The following is a 13,488-nucleotide window of genomic DNA, read 5'->3' as shown; positions in this document are numbered from 1 at the left end:
CACACACACGCGCGCACGCACGCACACCCCCACACACGCGCGCACACACACGCGCGCGCGCACGCACGCACGCATGCACGCACGAACCCACGAACACATACAGGCACGACCAGACGCACACACACGCGCGCACGCACGCACACACACACACACGCGCGCACACACACACGCGCGCGCACGCACGCACGCATGCACGCACGAACCCACGAACACATACAGGCACGACCAGACGCACACACGCGCACGCACGCACACACACGCGCACACACACGTGCGCGCGCATACACACACACACACACTTGCGCGCGCACACATAGAAAAAGGTTTACATCACATTCACCGCTTCGCTGGCTTACACAAGAAAGCTAACCCGCAAGTCATGAAGGGATCAAATTTGAGAGATTTCTTGACATCATAAAAGACCCAAACGCAATAACATCTGCTGCATTATCGCACGAAGAAGAATATTCAAATTTCACTCGGTAAATAACAAACTTAAAAAAGGAAATAGGGTACACATTTTGGGAACACTGGTATTTCGAAATACTGCATCGTCTATAGATTCATGTAGATCTATTTACGCAAACACACACATATACTACTAACGATACAACAGGCAAAATAGAACCTGTCTACACATGAACGAAACAAAATGCAGGTAGACGACACACGACGTCTCTTACCCTCTACTACGAAAGATCACGATGAGGACGTGCCAGTACAGAGAGAAAATCACAGTATAGTTCACATCTACTCTACGTGAGACCATTTCACCGGAGACACCACACACGGAGTCTACAGTATACAGCTGCGGGCCGGTTCCACATGCCCGTAGCCGCGGTACAGGGCTCTACGATATAAGTTATACCAGGGGGTTAATAATGCTGAGAGGTACTAACCTTATGTGTGAGTGTGTGAGTATGTGTGCGTACGTGCATTTATGTGTGTGTGTGTGCGTGCGTTTGTGTGTGCGTGTGTTCGTGCGTGCGTATGTGTGTGCGTGTGTTCGTGCGGGCGTGCGTGCGTTTGTTTGTGCGTGTGTTCGTGCGTGCGTGCGCTTGTGTGTACGTGTTCGTGCGTGCGTGCGTTTGTGTGTACGTGTTCGTGCGTGCGTGCGTTTGTGTGTATACGTGTTCGTGCGTGCGTGCGTTTGTGTGTATACGTGTTCGTGCGTGCGTACGTTTGTGTGTATACGTGTTCGTGCGTGCGTGCGTTTGTGTGTACGTATTCGTGCGTGCGTGCGTTTGTGTGTGCGTTCGATCGTTTGTTCGTCCTTGCGCACAAGCGCCTTCAAGCGTGTGTGTGTGTGTGTGTGTGTGCGTGTGTGCGTGCGTGCATGCGTGCATGCGTGCCTTCAAGCACGCGCGTGCCCGCGAACGTGTGTGTGCGTGCGTGCGTGCGTACGTGCGTGCGTGCGTGCGTGTGTGTGTGCGTGTGTTCGTGCGTCCGTTCGTTCGTGCTTGCGCACGTGCCCTCGCGTGCGTGCATGCGTGCGTCATACATACCTAGCTGACTCTGACCCTTCTTTAAACGAATGGTCCTCTCCAGAGCTGCTGGAAGCGGTGGGATATCTGAGCTCCATGAGCCAGTCGAACCTGAAAGCGAGCAGCAGCCATGTTGAATACACTAGCAATAAAAATTCATCGGTCGGAACTTTCACCTGACGTAGAATCCCGGTGGTTCGAGTGTCTTTTCGGATAGAAAATCCTCTATCTCATTTCTCTCATATTCTTTTACAAGGCAGTTTATTCTCGAGAACGCAGTAGCGTTCTGTTTCGCTAGTGTGGTATACTGACTGTAATGGGAACGGAGAGTGTGGATAGCTTTACGGGTAACGTATCTGGATCAAACAAGGCTGGCTCATGTTCAAGTCCCCACCAATCATTACGCTTTCTCATGTGTCCCTGGGCAGGGCACATCCCTCTCTGTGCCCTAGATCGGAGTGAGATAAAAAAAAAACTAGAGGGACCACTAACCCTGCAAGGCAGAGATATCCTGGCAATGCACCACTGTATCGTATGTTGTGCCCCTGGTCTAAACAGCCGACGTACTTGCTTTGTGCAAAAACATGTGTTATAATAACTATTGCACTGAGTATTAAATATGTTTAAATCTTTTAACCTATTTCATATAACACTTATAAATTACTTTATGATTACGGAATTATAATGGGGCGAGCTAAAATGAACGAGAATAAAAGAATCAAGAACCACGTTGTCAATAAGCTGATAAACGAGAAAAACGCAACAGACTCTCTCCCACCCATACGTCCAAGTCTACACTGTTCATAAAACCCCCTACTTATCTGAGAAAAACTTATATATCTGAGAAAAAATCATATTATATATCATATATCTAAGAAATCTAATATATATATCTGAGAAATCTAATATATATATATATATATAAGCCTCGTTCACACGAGACCTCGTATTTATGAAATACGGTATTTGCGAAATACCGAATCTGAGACAAATACGCGGCCAAGCGTTCACACGCTGATTCGCGGCTCCAGAAATACGGTATTTGCGAGCTACGAGCTGCTTTAGTAACAATCAAGCGAACAATGCGAAATGCAATGCGCACCAACTGCCGATAAAATACGTAGACTGGTCCGCACTCGACAGTTCCACTCGCGTTACACTGGAACTGTCGAGCGCGGACCAGTCTATAAAATACGCGGCTTCAGAAATCCGATATTTAGCGTGTGAACGAGGAAATGCGCGGTCCAAGAGATCCGGTATTTCTCAAGCACGGCAAATTATTCGGGGTCTGGGAAGCCGCGTATTTACATCAAATACCGGATCTGTTTAGATACCGTATTTCTTGGGCCGCGCATTTTGCCTCGTGTGAACGCTAAATACCGGATTTCTTGCTACGTGTGAACGCGGCAATATCGGCAGTTGGTGCTCATTGCATTGTTTATTTCGCATTGTTCGCTTGATTGTCACTAAAGCAGCTCGCAGCTCGCAAATACCGTATTTCTGGAGCCGCGAATCAGCGTGTGAACGCTCGGCCGCGTATTTGTCTCAGATTCGGTATTTCGCAAATACCGTATTTCTGGAGCCGCGAATCAGCGTGTGAACGCTCGGCCGCGTATTTGTCTCAGATACCGTATTTCGCAAATCCGGTATTTCAGAAATACGAGGTCTCGTGTGAACGAGGCTTATATCTGAGAAATCTAATATATATATTATGATATATATCTGAATCATATATCTGAGAAAAAACTCATATATCTGAAAAAGTGGTTAAATTACCACAAAAATATACCTAAAAATGTATGGGTAGGCAAATAATAGGCACGATTCCCACCATATACCGTGTAAGTAACAAGAAACTGTTCCCTATTGTGATCCCTACACATGACACGACACTTACCAATACTGAGGCTCGGTGAAGGCATGGGTGAGGGACGAGGTGAGGCGGCTGGGGTCGAGGCCTGTGACCCGTAAGTCATAAGGTCACTTGCGGTGACATCACGGCGCTCTTCTCTGCTATACCGCCTCTGCAAGTGGAGAAAACGAACACGTCAGACAATTCGATCGGTTAAGCATCACACCACTGCAATGCTTTCTCAAGAATTTGTTTCTCACACGATCGAGTGACACCTTTGTACGTTCTCGCAGGCATCGACACCAAAAACACACACGTTACATACTTTTGTCAATAAAATAGCGACAAAAACCGCACGCTTGTTGCTAATTAATTACACACATTGCTGTAATTTTCATTCACCTTAGCAAGAACGACAACGATTAGTTTGCCCACTAGGTATACGTAGCAGGTGCCTTTGCAACAGTTCTCACGCTAAACAATACGACGCAGCTAGTAGTGTGTAAATATACGGTGATCCAACACAGCCCGTAATTAACAGCTGGCAAACATGCGAACACGTACACGAGCAACCGACACTGAGCAAATCCTCGTGCACGTGTAGAACGTGGAAAATTCCTAGAGAAGAAACTCCAAGAATCACTAGATGCGAACTGAACCTATCAAGTCGACTTCCAAGGTTCACATCCCGAACGAAAATCAGTAAGCTGTACAACTAGACCGTTCTATTTGCCCGCAGATTGTATATACTCTGCCAGCGCGAGGGACGCATATAAAGGCATATAACGCTATTTTCAAACTCGTCAAGAACAATGCATCCAGGAACTCGTAGCAATGTTTGCAATAAGGGATTGCCACCCAATAGCGTCTGACTTCATGTGAAGTTAGTAAATATACGGAACAGCCCTTTGCTCTGACCGACCAATGCAGTGCACATTCTACAAATGAACATGAGGTGAGAGGATATCGTGATTCCGGTTGTGCGGCTGCAAAGTTCGCACATCGCGTGTTATATTGACATTATATTTATTGTGGCTTTGAACATTTATTTAAAAAAATTGGTAAAGTAACGAGTAACTTCCTATATTTTCCTATCGCACTGCCAGCTGTAATCAGCATATATACAAATTAATATTACTAATAACAATATTCGCACAACTGATCACTATTGCACAGTCACTGTAGTTACTGTATCATATTGATAATAATAATAATAATAATAATAATAATAATAATAATAATAATAATAATTGCACATCATCGCCCACTATAGTTTCCGTATTGTAATCATTATTGGAAAAGTTTTATATATACTACTAGTAGATATACTATATATATTATATATAGTATTATCTATTCTATTCATATCTGTAGTTCTTTTTACTGTGTGGTGACCAACCAACACTACGGTAAATTAAATTTCAAATTTTATGATAAAACATTATTATGGTATGGTGCACAGAGACTGCAACTGAAAAGAACTGACCAATGAAAACTATCCTAACAGTAAAAATATACACAAATTATATATTGACTTATAATATTCTTACGGTATAATAGTTTTCGATTAGATTTCAATTTTGATTGTTAAATTAAATTCTTTGCCACTAGGTTGAGTTTCATCGACTTTGCCCACTTATGCTCTATTGGCATGCCCAAATATATTCTTCTTAAACCATTTTTCACTACACAGATACATGTATTCCCTAAATGAGTATAACGGACAGTGGGAGTGGTTCCTAACCGCCTGTATGCGACCCAGACCTAGTCTGAAACCAATTCAAAGTCACTAAGTGTCTCAAATGAGTGTCAGAAGTTTCATTTGACGCCCAACAGTAGCTGAAGCAAGTGTGGGGGAGTATGCTGGGTTGGTCCCACGACCAAAACCCACCAGTCCTCAGAATGGGTCGCAAAAGTCGCCCCACGACCAGAATTTGGGTTGCAAATCTAGCCTCAACGACCAGAATTTGAGTTGCAAATCTAGCCTTAACGACCAGAATTTGGGTTGCAAATCTAGCCTTAACGACCAGAATTTGGGTTGCAAATCTAGCCTTAAGGACAAGAATTTTGGTTAAATATCTATCCTTAACGGGCAGAGTTTGCGTAGCAAAACCTAGCTTTAGCCACACTACTAGATTCTGGGTCGCAATACCAGCCTTACGCCCAGGGGAAGAACAATTTAGATCGCAGCTATAAAAGAGGGGGGGTAGGAACCACTTGTCCGCTGGGTTTATTACTATTCATATGTGTCATATACTGATTTATGCGAACACACGAAGAAAGAAGCATCACAGTTAACGTTCTATGGACTATCGTTTCACGCTGCACACCGATATATCAGCTGCTTTCATACATGTCCTTTCGTCGTGTACAATACCCACAAGTCGAGTCACACATACCACACATACAAGTCGCAACACACTGCTGCGCCTTTAACGTACACTGCCATATTTTACCTGTCAAGTCAGATTCATTCACATAACTAGGTAGAGGAACACCGGGGGGAAAGAGTGACGGAACATGCATCGAGTTTTTATAAGGAGTATTGTTTGTTTCCATGACAACACACCCATGTTGAGGGAAGATGAGAAGCTAAGGTAGATTGACACCAGTGCGCAACACTCAGCCAGTTCTCTTTGGCCTGGTGTCTGTTACGTCCACACACACGTACGCGTGCACGCACAGACACGCCCACGCGCGCATACACGCGACCATACACACATTATATAACCGCAATCCGGTGTTTAGTTGGAATTTTTGTATGCTATTGGTTCACAACCTGAAATTTTACCGAAGGAAGAAAACCTCTACTCATCAGAAATCATGAATTAGGTAACAATTTTACCAGACTGCATTACAAATTAAGGCGAGTGTAAAAATGACCTAAACGCCGTACACAGGTGTGTCTTGGCAATTTCAGTCACACTGCTGGAGACTTATAAATATGAAAGGCGGAAGAAGAACTATAGAAGTGAAGAACATTACGAGTTGAGGAACAGACAATGGGACAGCCCGATGAAATATATCATGCTCCTCATACCGCATGTCTCTATATCTCACTTTATCCTGTCACCGGCGCATGCAATCACTCATTCAGTTATTCATACATAATTTCTGGGCAACAACATAAAAATAATTATCGTATCTATATCTAGCTGCTATTAGAGCACATAAACTCTAATGTTGTCTCTTTGAAGAGATGTACACGCGCGCGCGCGCACGCACGCACGCACGCACGAACCCACGAACACATACAGGCACGACCAGACGCACAACACACGCGGCACACACACTGGTGCGGCGCATACAACACACCACACTTGCGCGCGCACACATAGAAAAAAGGTTTACATCACAGTCACCGCTTCGCCTGCGCTTTACACAGAAATCTAACCGCACTAGTTATGAGAGATCATTGAGAGAATTTCTTGACATCATAACAACCCAAAGCCAATTAACAATTGCTTGCATCTATCGCCACGAAGAAGAATATTCAAATTTCACTCGGGGCCAAATAACAAACTGTAAAAAGGAAATAGAGGTACACTTTTCGGCGAAACACTTGGCGTATTCGAACTACTGCATCGCTCTATAGATTCATGTAGTCTATTACGCAACACCAAATATCACTACTAACGATACACAGGCCCCAATAGAACGCTGTCTACCATGAACGAAACAAAGTGCAGGTAGACAGACAGCACGAGTCTCTTACCTCTACTCGAAATCACGATGCAGGACGTCCCTCACAGAGAGAAAATCACAGTATAGTTCAATCTACTCTACGTGAGACCATTTCACGGGACACCAACACGGAGTCTCACAGCTATACAGCTGCGGGCCGGTTCACATCCCGTGACCAGCGGTACAGGGCTCTACGATATAATTGATACCAGCGGGGTTAATAATGCTGAGAGGGTCTATGTCCCCCAGGTACTGTCGGACGGAACGTACCCTTCGGTACTTATGCGTATATTGTCGGCACCGTACCTCGCCTACTCATTAATCGAGTCTAGTAGTCGCCTACGCTTACTCCCTAAACCTAACCCTTAACCTATCAAATAGTTCAGAGGTACGGTCCAGTATACCGGACCGTAACCGGGGTACGTTCCGGCAGTACCTTGGGGGACATAGACCCTATGAGCGTTAATAATGACACATTGCAATTGCCATTTGTCATTATTAACCCCTAGTTATACACACCACCGACACTTCGTACAAACAGCGGATAAGCACCGCACAGATGAGAAAGATATTCGTTGACTAACGATGAATGTTCTAGTGTTTCTCAGATAGGAACAAGTGACGGGCGAAATGAACGTCTTAGACGGGGTTGAGCACGAGTATGACAGATCTGTTTCCGGCTTTGCACGCCTGACCATGCAGCTGCATGCACATTATTATATTTATTTTTATTCATAAATATATATATATATATATATCCTCATATATATTTATATATTTATATATAAATTAGTTGTGTAATAGGGGGACTTATGTACGGCTTGGGACTGAAGCATGCGATTTCGAAGCAAACTGAGCAAGCGATCCGCAGCGGACTAGTGGCGTCAGTTTGGGTTTCCCCTCACTGCTTCTATTCCGAGACTAGTGGCGCCAGTCGGGCGGCTCGCGTCGTCTTAGTCGACTTCGACTCTAAGCACTGCAGTCGTCAGTGAACTTTGCAAGCCAGTGCTTCCAGTCGAGTCGGCTAGTCAAGCCCGAATAAGACCCCCTTTATTAAGAGTTAAAGTGCTAAACCACTCTACTCCCCACCCCCAGCCCACATGTACAATAAGTGTACTCCCCACCCTGCCCACATGAAATAGAGATACTTCCCCTCTCCCCCGTGCCCACTATACTGATAAGTACTCCCCCAACCCCGCCACATTAACTTAAGAGTAATCCCCACGCCCCAGCCCACAAACAATAAGGTTACTCCCACCCCCGACACCATAACATAGGATGTCTCCCCCACCCCACCCACATAACAATTACAGTACTCCCCCACCCCCACCCCACATACAATAGGTACTCCTCACCCCCGACCCACATAACGATAAGGTACTATCCCCCACCCCCGCACCACATAACAATACGATACTCCCCCACCCCCGTTCTCCCACTAACAACTAAGCATTACCTCCCCCACCCCCCCCAACATAACGATAACTTACTCCCCCACCCCGCCCACATACAATGCGTCTCCCCACCCCCCGCCTCAATATACATACGTACTCCCCACCCCGACCCACATAATGATAAGGTACTCCCCCACCCCAGACCCACAATAACAATAAGTACTCCCCCCGACGCCCGCCCACATAACGGATAAGCGTACTCCTCACCCCCGCCCACAAACTGATAAGCGTACTTCCCCCCCCCCGCCAAATAACGTATAGGTACTCCCACTCCCGCCCAACATTACGATAAGGTACGACCCACACACCACATTAACATAAGTACTCCCACCCCCACCACATACAAAACGCTATCCCCCACCCCGCCCACATAACGATAGGGTACTCCCCACCCCCAGCCAACTACAATAATGGTATCCCCACCCCGAGATTCCATCTTTTAACTCGTAGTCCCCACCCCCGAAGAATCCATTTCTCCTACGACACTACAAGTACAACGAAATGGTGAAAGTGTGGTGAACATGCAGCAGCTGTATGCATGTATATACCACGCACACACACACACATGGAGAGAAGTAACGTGCAGGAACGGATGCTTGGCACTCACTTTGGCGATGTTTGTATAGGGGGCGTTGCCAGTGGTCCCGTTTTCATAGCGAGCAGCGCCGACTCGCGGTGTACTTGCGCATCCATGGCAGGAATGTAGTTGATACTGCGCGACAAAATAACGTGACAGCCATTTACACGACAATTAAATCACGCATGTCGAAATCATTAACTCACCTCCCGACATGATGGGTTACCGTATATTAGTTTGTATTTTATGTAGCTGATACTGTGAGAAACGATGAAAACGATTATCACACTATGATATAACTTGAGAATTATGAGACACACGGGTGAGTAGATGTACTATATATAGTATAGTGCGAGGCGATAAAACGCGAAAGTCATTTACACGGCAATTAAATTACGCATGTCGAAATCAATAACTTACCTACCCATATGATAGTTACCGTATATCAGTTTACACGCATTGAATTCGATGTGCTTGTGTGATGCTGTGCTGTGTGTGCGCGTGCTGTAAGTGCGTGTGTCTGTGTGTAACTGCATAACGTCGGTGAAGCAATGTCCAAAATATATCACTACTTTGCTTTTTGGCAACATTTGAGGCCCTGCAATACATAATATAGGGAAACAGTGATGCAAACTGATATATTTCTATGATGCACAACTGAAGAATTATGAGGACAGATGTAAGTAGATGAAAAATGCTGCTGCTGCTGCCTACGCCTTCATTGCCGATACTTACTGCTGCTGGCTGCACCACCCCTGTGCCGCTATACTGTTGCTGCGTGTGTGCTGCTTGCACTGCTGCCACTGTCCACTCTGCCTATCTACTGCCTGGCTGCTGCTACTGCTGCCGCTTTTGCTGCTGCTCCACCGCTGCGCTGAATGTAGCAGCACATCAGCCGGTCGGTGTTGCTCCACAACACCTATATGTCTGTTGCGAGCACGCGGAGGGAGCGCCGCAGATGGCGCGGCCGCCTCCGATTAGTGATCTTGCGCATGACTCATTGTGATGCTGACGATATAAATCGCCCGGCTCGATGGCGACCATCCGAAGAGATGGCGCCAGCTTGCGTCAGATTTCATATGCAGCGATTGATAAGCCTCTTTCTACAGCCCTCAACAACTGACCTGGTGGAACGAGAACGAAGTGTTATTTACATGCGAACCACGGCACGTATCGCGAGTTGTTGTGTATTTGCCGGTGATTAACGGTTGAGATTGAATTAGCGAAAGCGGCGGTCATTCCTGCTAAATATTACAACCTTAAACTGCCATATTTATTCTGATGAAACGCCATTCCTATCCTATTATTGCGAATATTACGTTTAAATATTATACACGGCGTCCCGTTTTTATCTAAACTCTACTCCACAATAGAAATGGCTGTTTACAAATAGCTTATTGACGAGTAGCATTCTATTCGCCTAATTAAGTTTTCGTTGAACGACACCATTGGCTTTACACAGCCGTTCCCTTCACAACTGCATATTTGTGCCCACATTAATACCACATAAACATCAATGGCATAATTATGAAGCTTTTGCCAGCCCAATAAATACTATCACCAGCAGGTGAGAGCGAGGAAGTATCTTGTCGGTTTGTGTTATTGCTTCGATTTTCTAAACCTGTCCTATGGTTGCGACATCACAGACGAGAAAACAAAATGGTTGCGTTCTAAAGGCTTTACGAATAACCTATGTGTGCCAGTGTGTGATATGTGTGCGTACGCTGCATTTATGTGTGCGTCTGTGTGTGCTGTGCGTTGTGTTCGTGCGTGTGTTCGTGGCGTGTGTATGTGCTGTGCGTGTGTCTCTTGCGGACGGTGCGTGCGTTTGTTGTGCGTCGTGTTCCGTGCGTGCTTGTGCGCTTGTAGTGTACGTGTTCGTGCGTGCGTGCGTTTGTGTGTACGTGTTTCGTGCGTGCGTGCCGTTTGTGTGTATACGTGTTCGTGCGTGGCGTAGTTTGATGTGTAGACGTGTTTCGTGCCGGTGGCTGCGTTTGTGTGCTACGTATTCGTGCCGATTGCAGTGCGTTCTGTGTGTGCGTTCGCATCGTTTGTTCGGTCCTTCGCGCACAAGCGCCTTCAGCGTGTGCTGCTGTGTGTTGCTGTGTGCTGTGGTGTGTGCGTGCGTGCAGCGTGCTGCGTGCTTCAAGCAGCGCGTGCGGCGAACGTCGTGTGTGCGTCGCCCGTGTACCCCCCGTGGTACGTGCGTGCGCTGCGTCTGCGTGTGTGTGGTGCGTGTGTTCGTGCGTTCGTTCTTTCGTGCTTGCCGACGGTGCCCTCGCGGTGTGTGCATGCGTGCGTCATACATACCTAGCTGATCTGACCCTTCTTTAACGAACATGGTTCCTCTCCGAGCTGCTGGAAGCGGTGGCATATCTTGCAGTCTCCTGAGCCAGTCGAACCTGGAAGCGCAGCAGAGCCATGTTGAATCATAGCAATAAAATTCACTCGTCAGCGACTTTCACCTGACGTAGATCCCGGGTGGTCTCGAATGGCTTTTCGGATAGAAATCTCTATCTCTTTCTCTATATTCTTTTTACAAGGACGTTTATTCTCGAGAACGCCCAGCAGTGCGTTTCTGTTCGCTGTGTGGTAATACTGACTGTAATGGAGAACGGAGGCCGTCGTGGATGCTTTACGGGTACGTATCTGGCATCAACATAGGCTGGCTAATGCTTCAAGTCGCCACCAATCATTACGCTTTCTCATGCTGTCCTGGGGCAGGGCATCTCTCTGTGCCTAGCTTCGGAGTGAGATAAAAAAACTAGATGCGACATATACCTGCAAAGGCGAGCTATCTGCGCCACTGCACCACTGTATCGTATGTTGTGCCCCTGGTCTAAACAGGCCGACGTACTTGCTTTGTGCAAAAAATGTGTTATAATAATATTGCACTGAGTTTCCATATGTCTTAAATCTTTCAACCTATTTAATATAACACTTATAAATTACTTATATGATTTCGGATTTAATTGCGCGCGAAGCTAAATGAACCGAGAATAAAAGAATCAAACACGTTGTCATAAGCTGCAATCAAACGAAGAAAAGCCACGCTCTCTGCACTCCATCGTCAAGTCTACACTGCCCTTCATTAACCCCTACTTATCTGAGAAAACTTACTTATATCTGACAAAAAGATCATGTTATATATATCATTCTAAGACATCTAATATGACGTATAATCTGATGAGAAATCTAAGTATTATAATATATATTAAGGTCGTTTCCACGGGACCTGCGTATTTATTGAAATCGGTATATTGCGAATACGAATCTGAGCAAATAAGCGGCCAGCGTTACACGCTGATTCGCGGCATCCAGAAATACTGGTATTTGCGAGCTGCGAGCACCTTGACTTTAACATTCAAGCGAAACAATGCGAATAATAAACAATGCAATGACGCACAACTGCGAACTATAAAATACGTAGACTGGTCGCACTCGGACAGTTCAATCGCGTTACACTGGAACTGTCGAGCGCGGCCAGTCTATTATAAAATACCGCGGCTTCAGAAATCCGACTATTAGGTACAGTGAACGAGGAAATTTTTTTTTGCGGGGGCCCGGTCAAGAGATCCGGTATTTCAAGCACGGAATTATTGCGGGGTCTGGGAAGCGCGTTTTTACCATCAAATCGGATTGTTTTTAGTACGTATTTTCTTGGCGCCGCGCATTTTGCCTCGTCGTGAACGCTAAATTAACCGATTTCTATGCTACGTTGTGAACGCGCATTCGGCACGTTGGTGCCTCATTGCCATTGTTTATTTCGCAATTGTTTCGCTTGATGGTCACTAAAGCAGCTCGCACAGGCTTTTCGCACATACCCGCTATTTCGCCGAGACGCGTAATCATGCGTGTGACGCATCCGGCCGGCGTATTTGTCTCAGATACCGTATTTCGCCAAATCGTAATTTCAGAAATACGAGTTACGTGTGAACGAGGTTTATCTATATTGAGAAATCTATATATATATTATGATATTATATCTGATCATATATCTGAGAAAAACTCATATATCTGAAAACAGTGGTTAAATTTACCACAAAAGATACTAAAATGTTATGGTAGCACATAATAGGCACGTTCCACCATATACCGTGTAACGTTAACAGATGTTCCCTATTGGGATCCCTACACTGACACGACACTTACATACTGCGCTCGGTGAAGGTATGGGTGCAGGACGAGGGTGAGGCGGCTGGGTCGAGGCCTGTGACCGTAAGTCATAAGGTCAGATTGCAGGTGACATCCGGACGATCTTACTCTGCTATACGCCTCTGCAGTGGCAGAAAAGAAACGTCACATTCATCGTTAGCTCACACACTGCATGCTTTCTCAGAATTTGTTTCTACACCGATCGATTACCCTTTGTACCGGGTCTCGCAGGCATCGACACCACAAACAACAGTTACATACTTTTGTCAATAAAATAGCCCG

At 45.8% G+C, this 13,488-nt stretch overlaps 1 protein-coding gene across 1 annotated transcript in view; it reads right to left on the bottom strand.

Moving 5' to 3' along the window:
• Positions 1 to 13,488, bottom strand: part of LOC106805325 (multiple PDZ domain protein-like) — a gene marked incomplete at its 3' end in the record, with an annotated part of 76,510 nt that overhangs the window by 2,785 nt on the left and 60,237 nt on the right. The window contains 2 exon segments of the mRNA XM_014806875.1: positions 1,506 to 1,595; positions 3,382 to 3,508. Of these exon segments, the coding sequence (XP_014662361.1) occupies positions 1,506 to 1,595; positions 3,382 to 3,508 (217 nt within the window).

Source organism: Priapulus caudatus, unplaced genomic scaffold (genome assembly GCF_000485595.1).
Source record: "Priapulus caudatus unplaced genomic scaffold, Priapulus_caudatus-5.0.1 Scaffold109, whole genome shotgun sequence".
NCBI classification, from domain to species: Eukaryota; Metazoa; Priapulida; class Priapulimorpha; order Priapulimorphida; family Priapulidae; genus Priapulus; species Priapulus caudatus.
The sequence above is the reverse complement of the archived record's forward strand: the minus strand, read 5'-3'. Positions and strand labels throughout refer to the sequence as shown.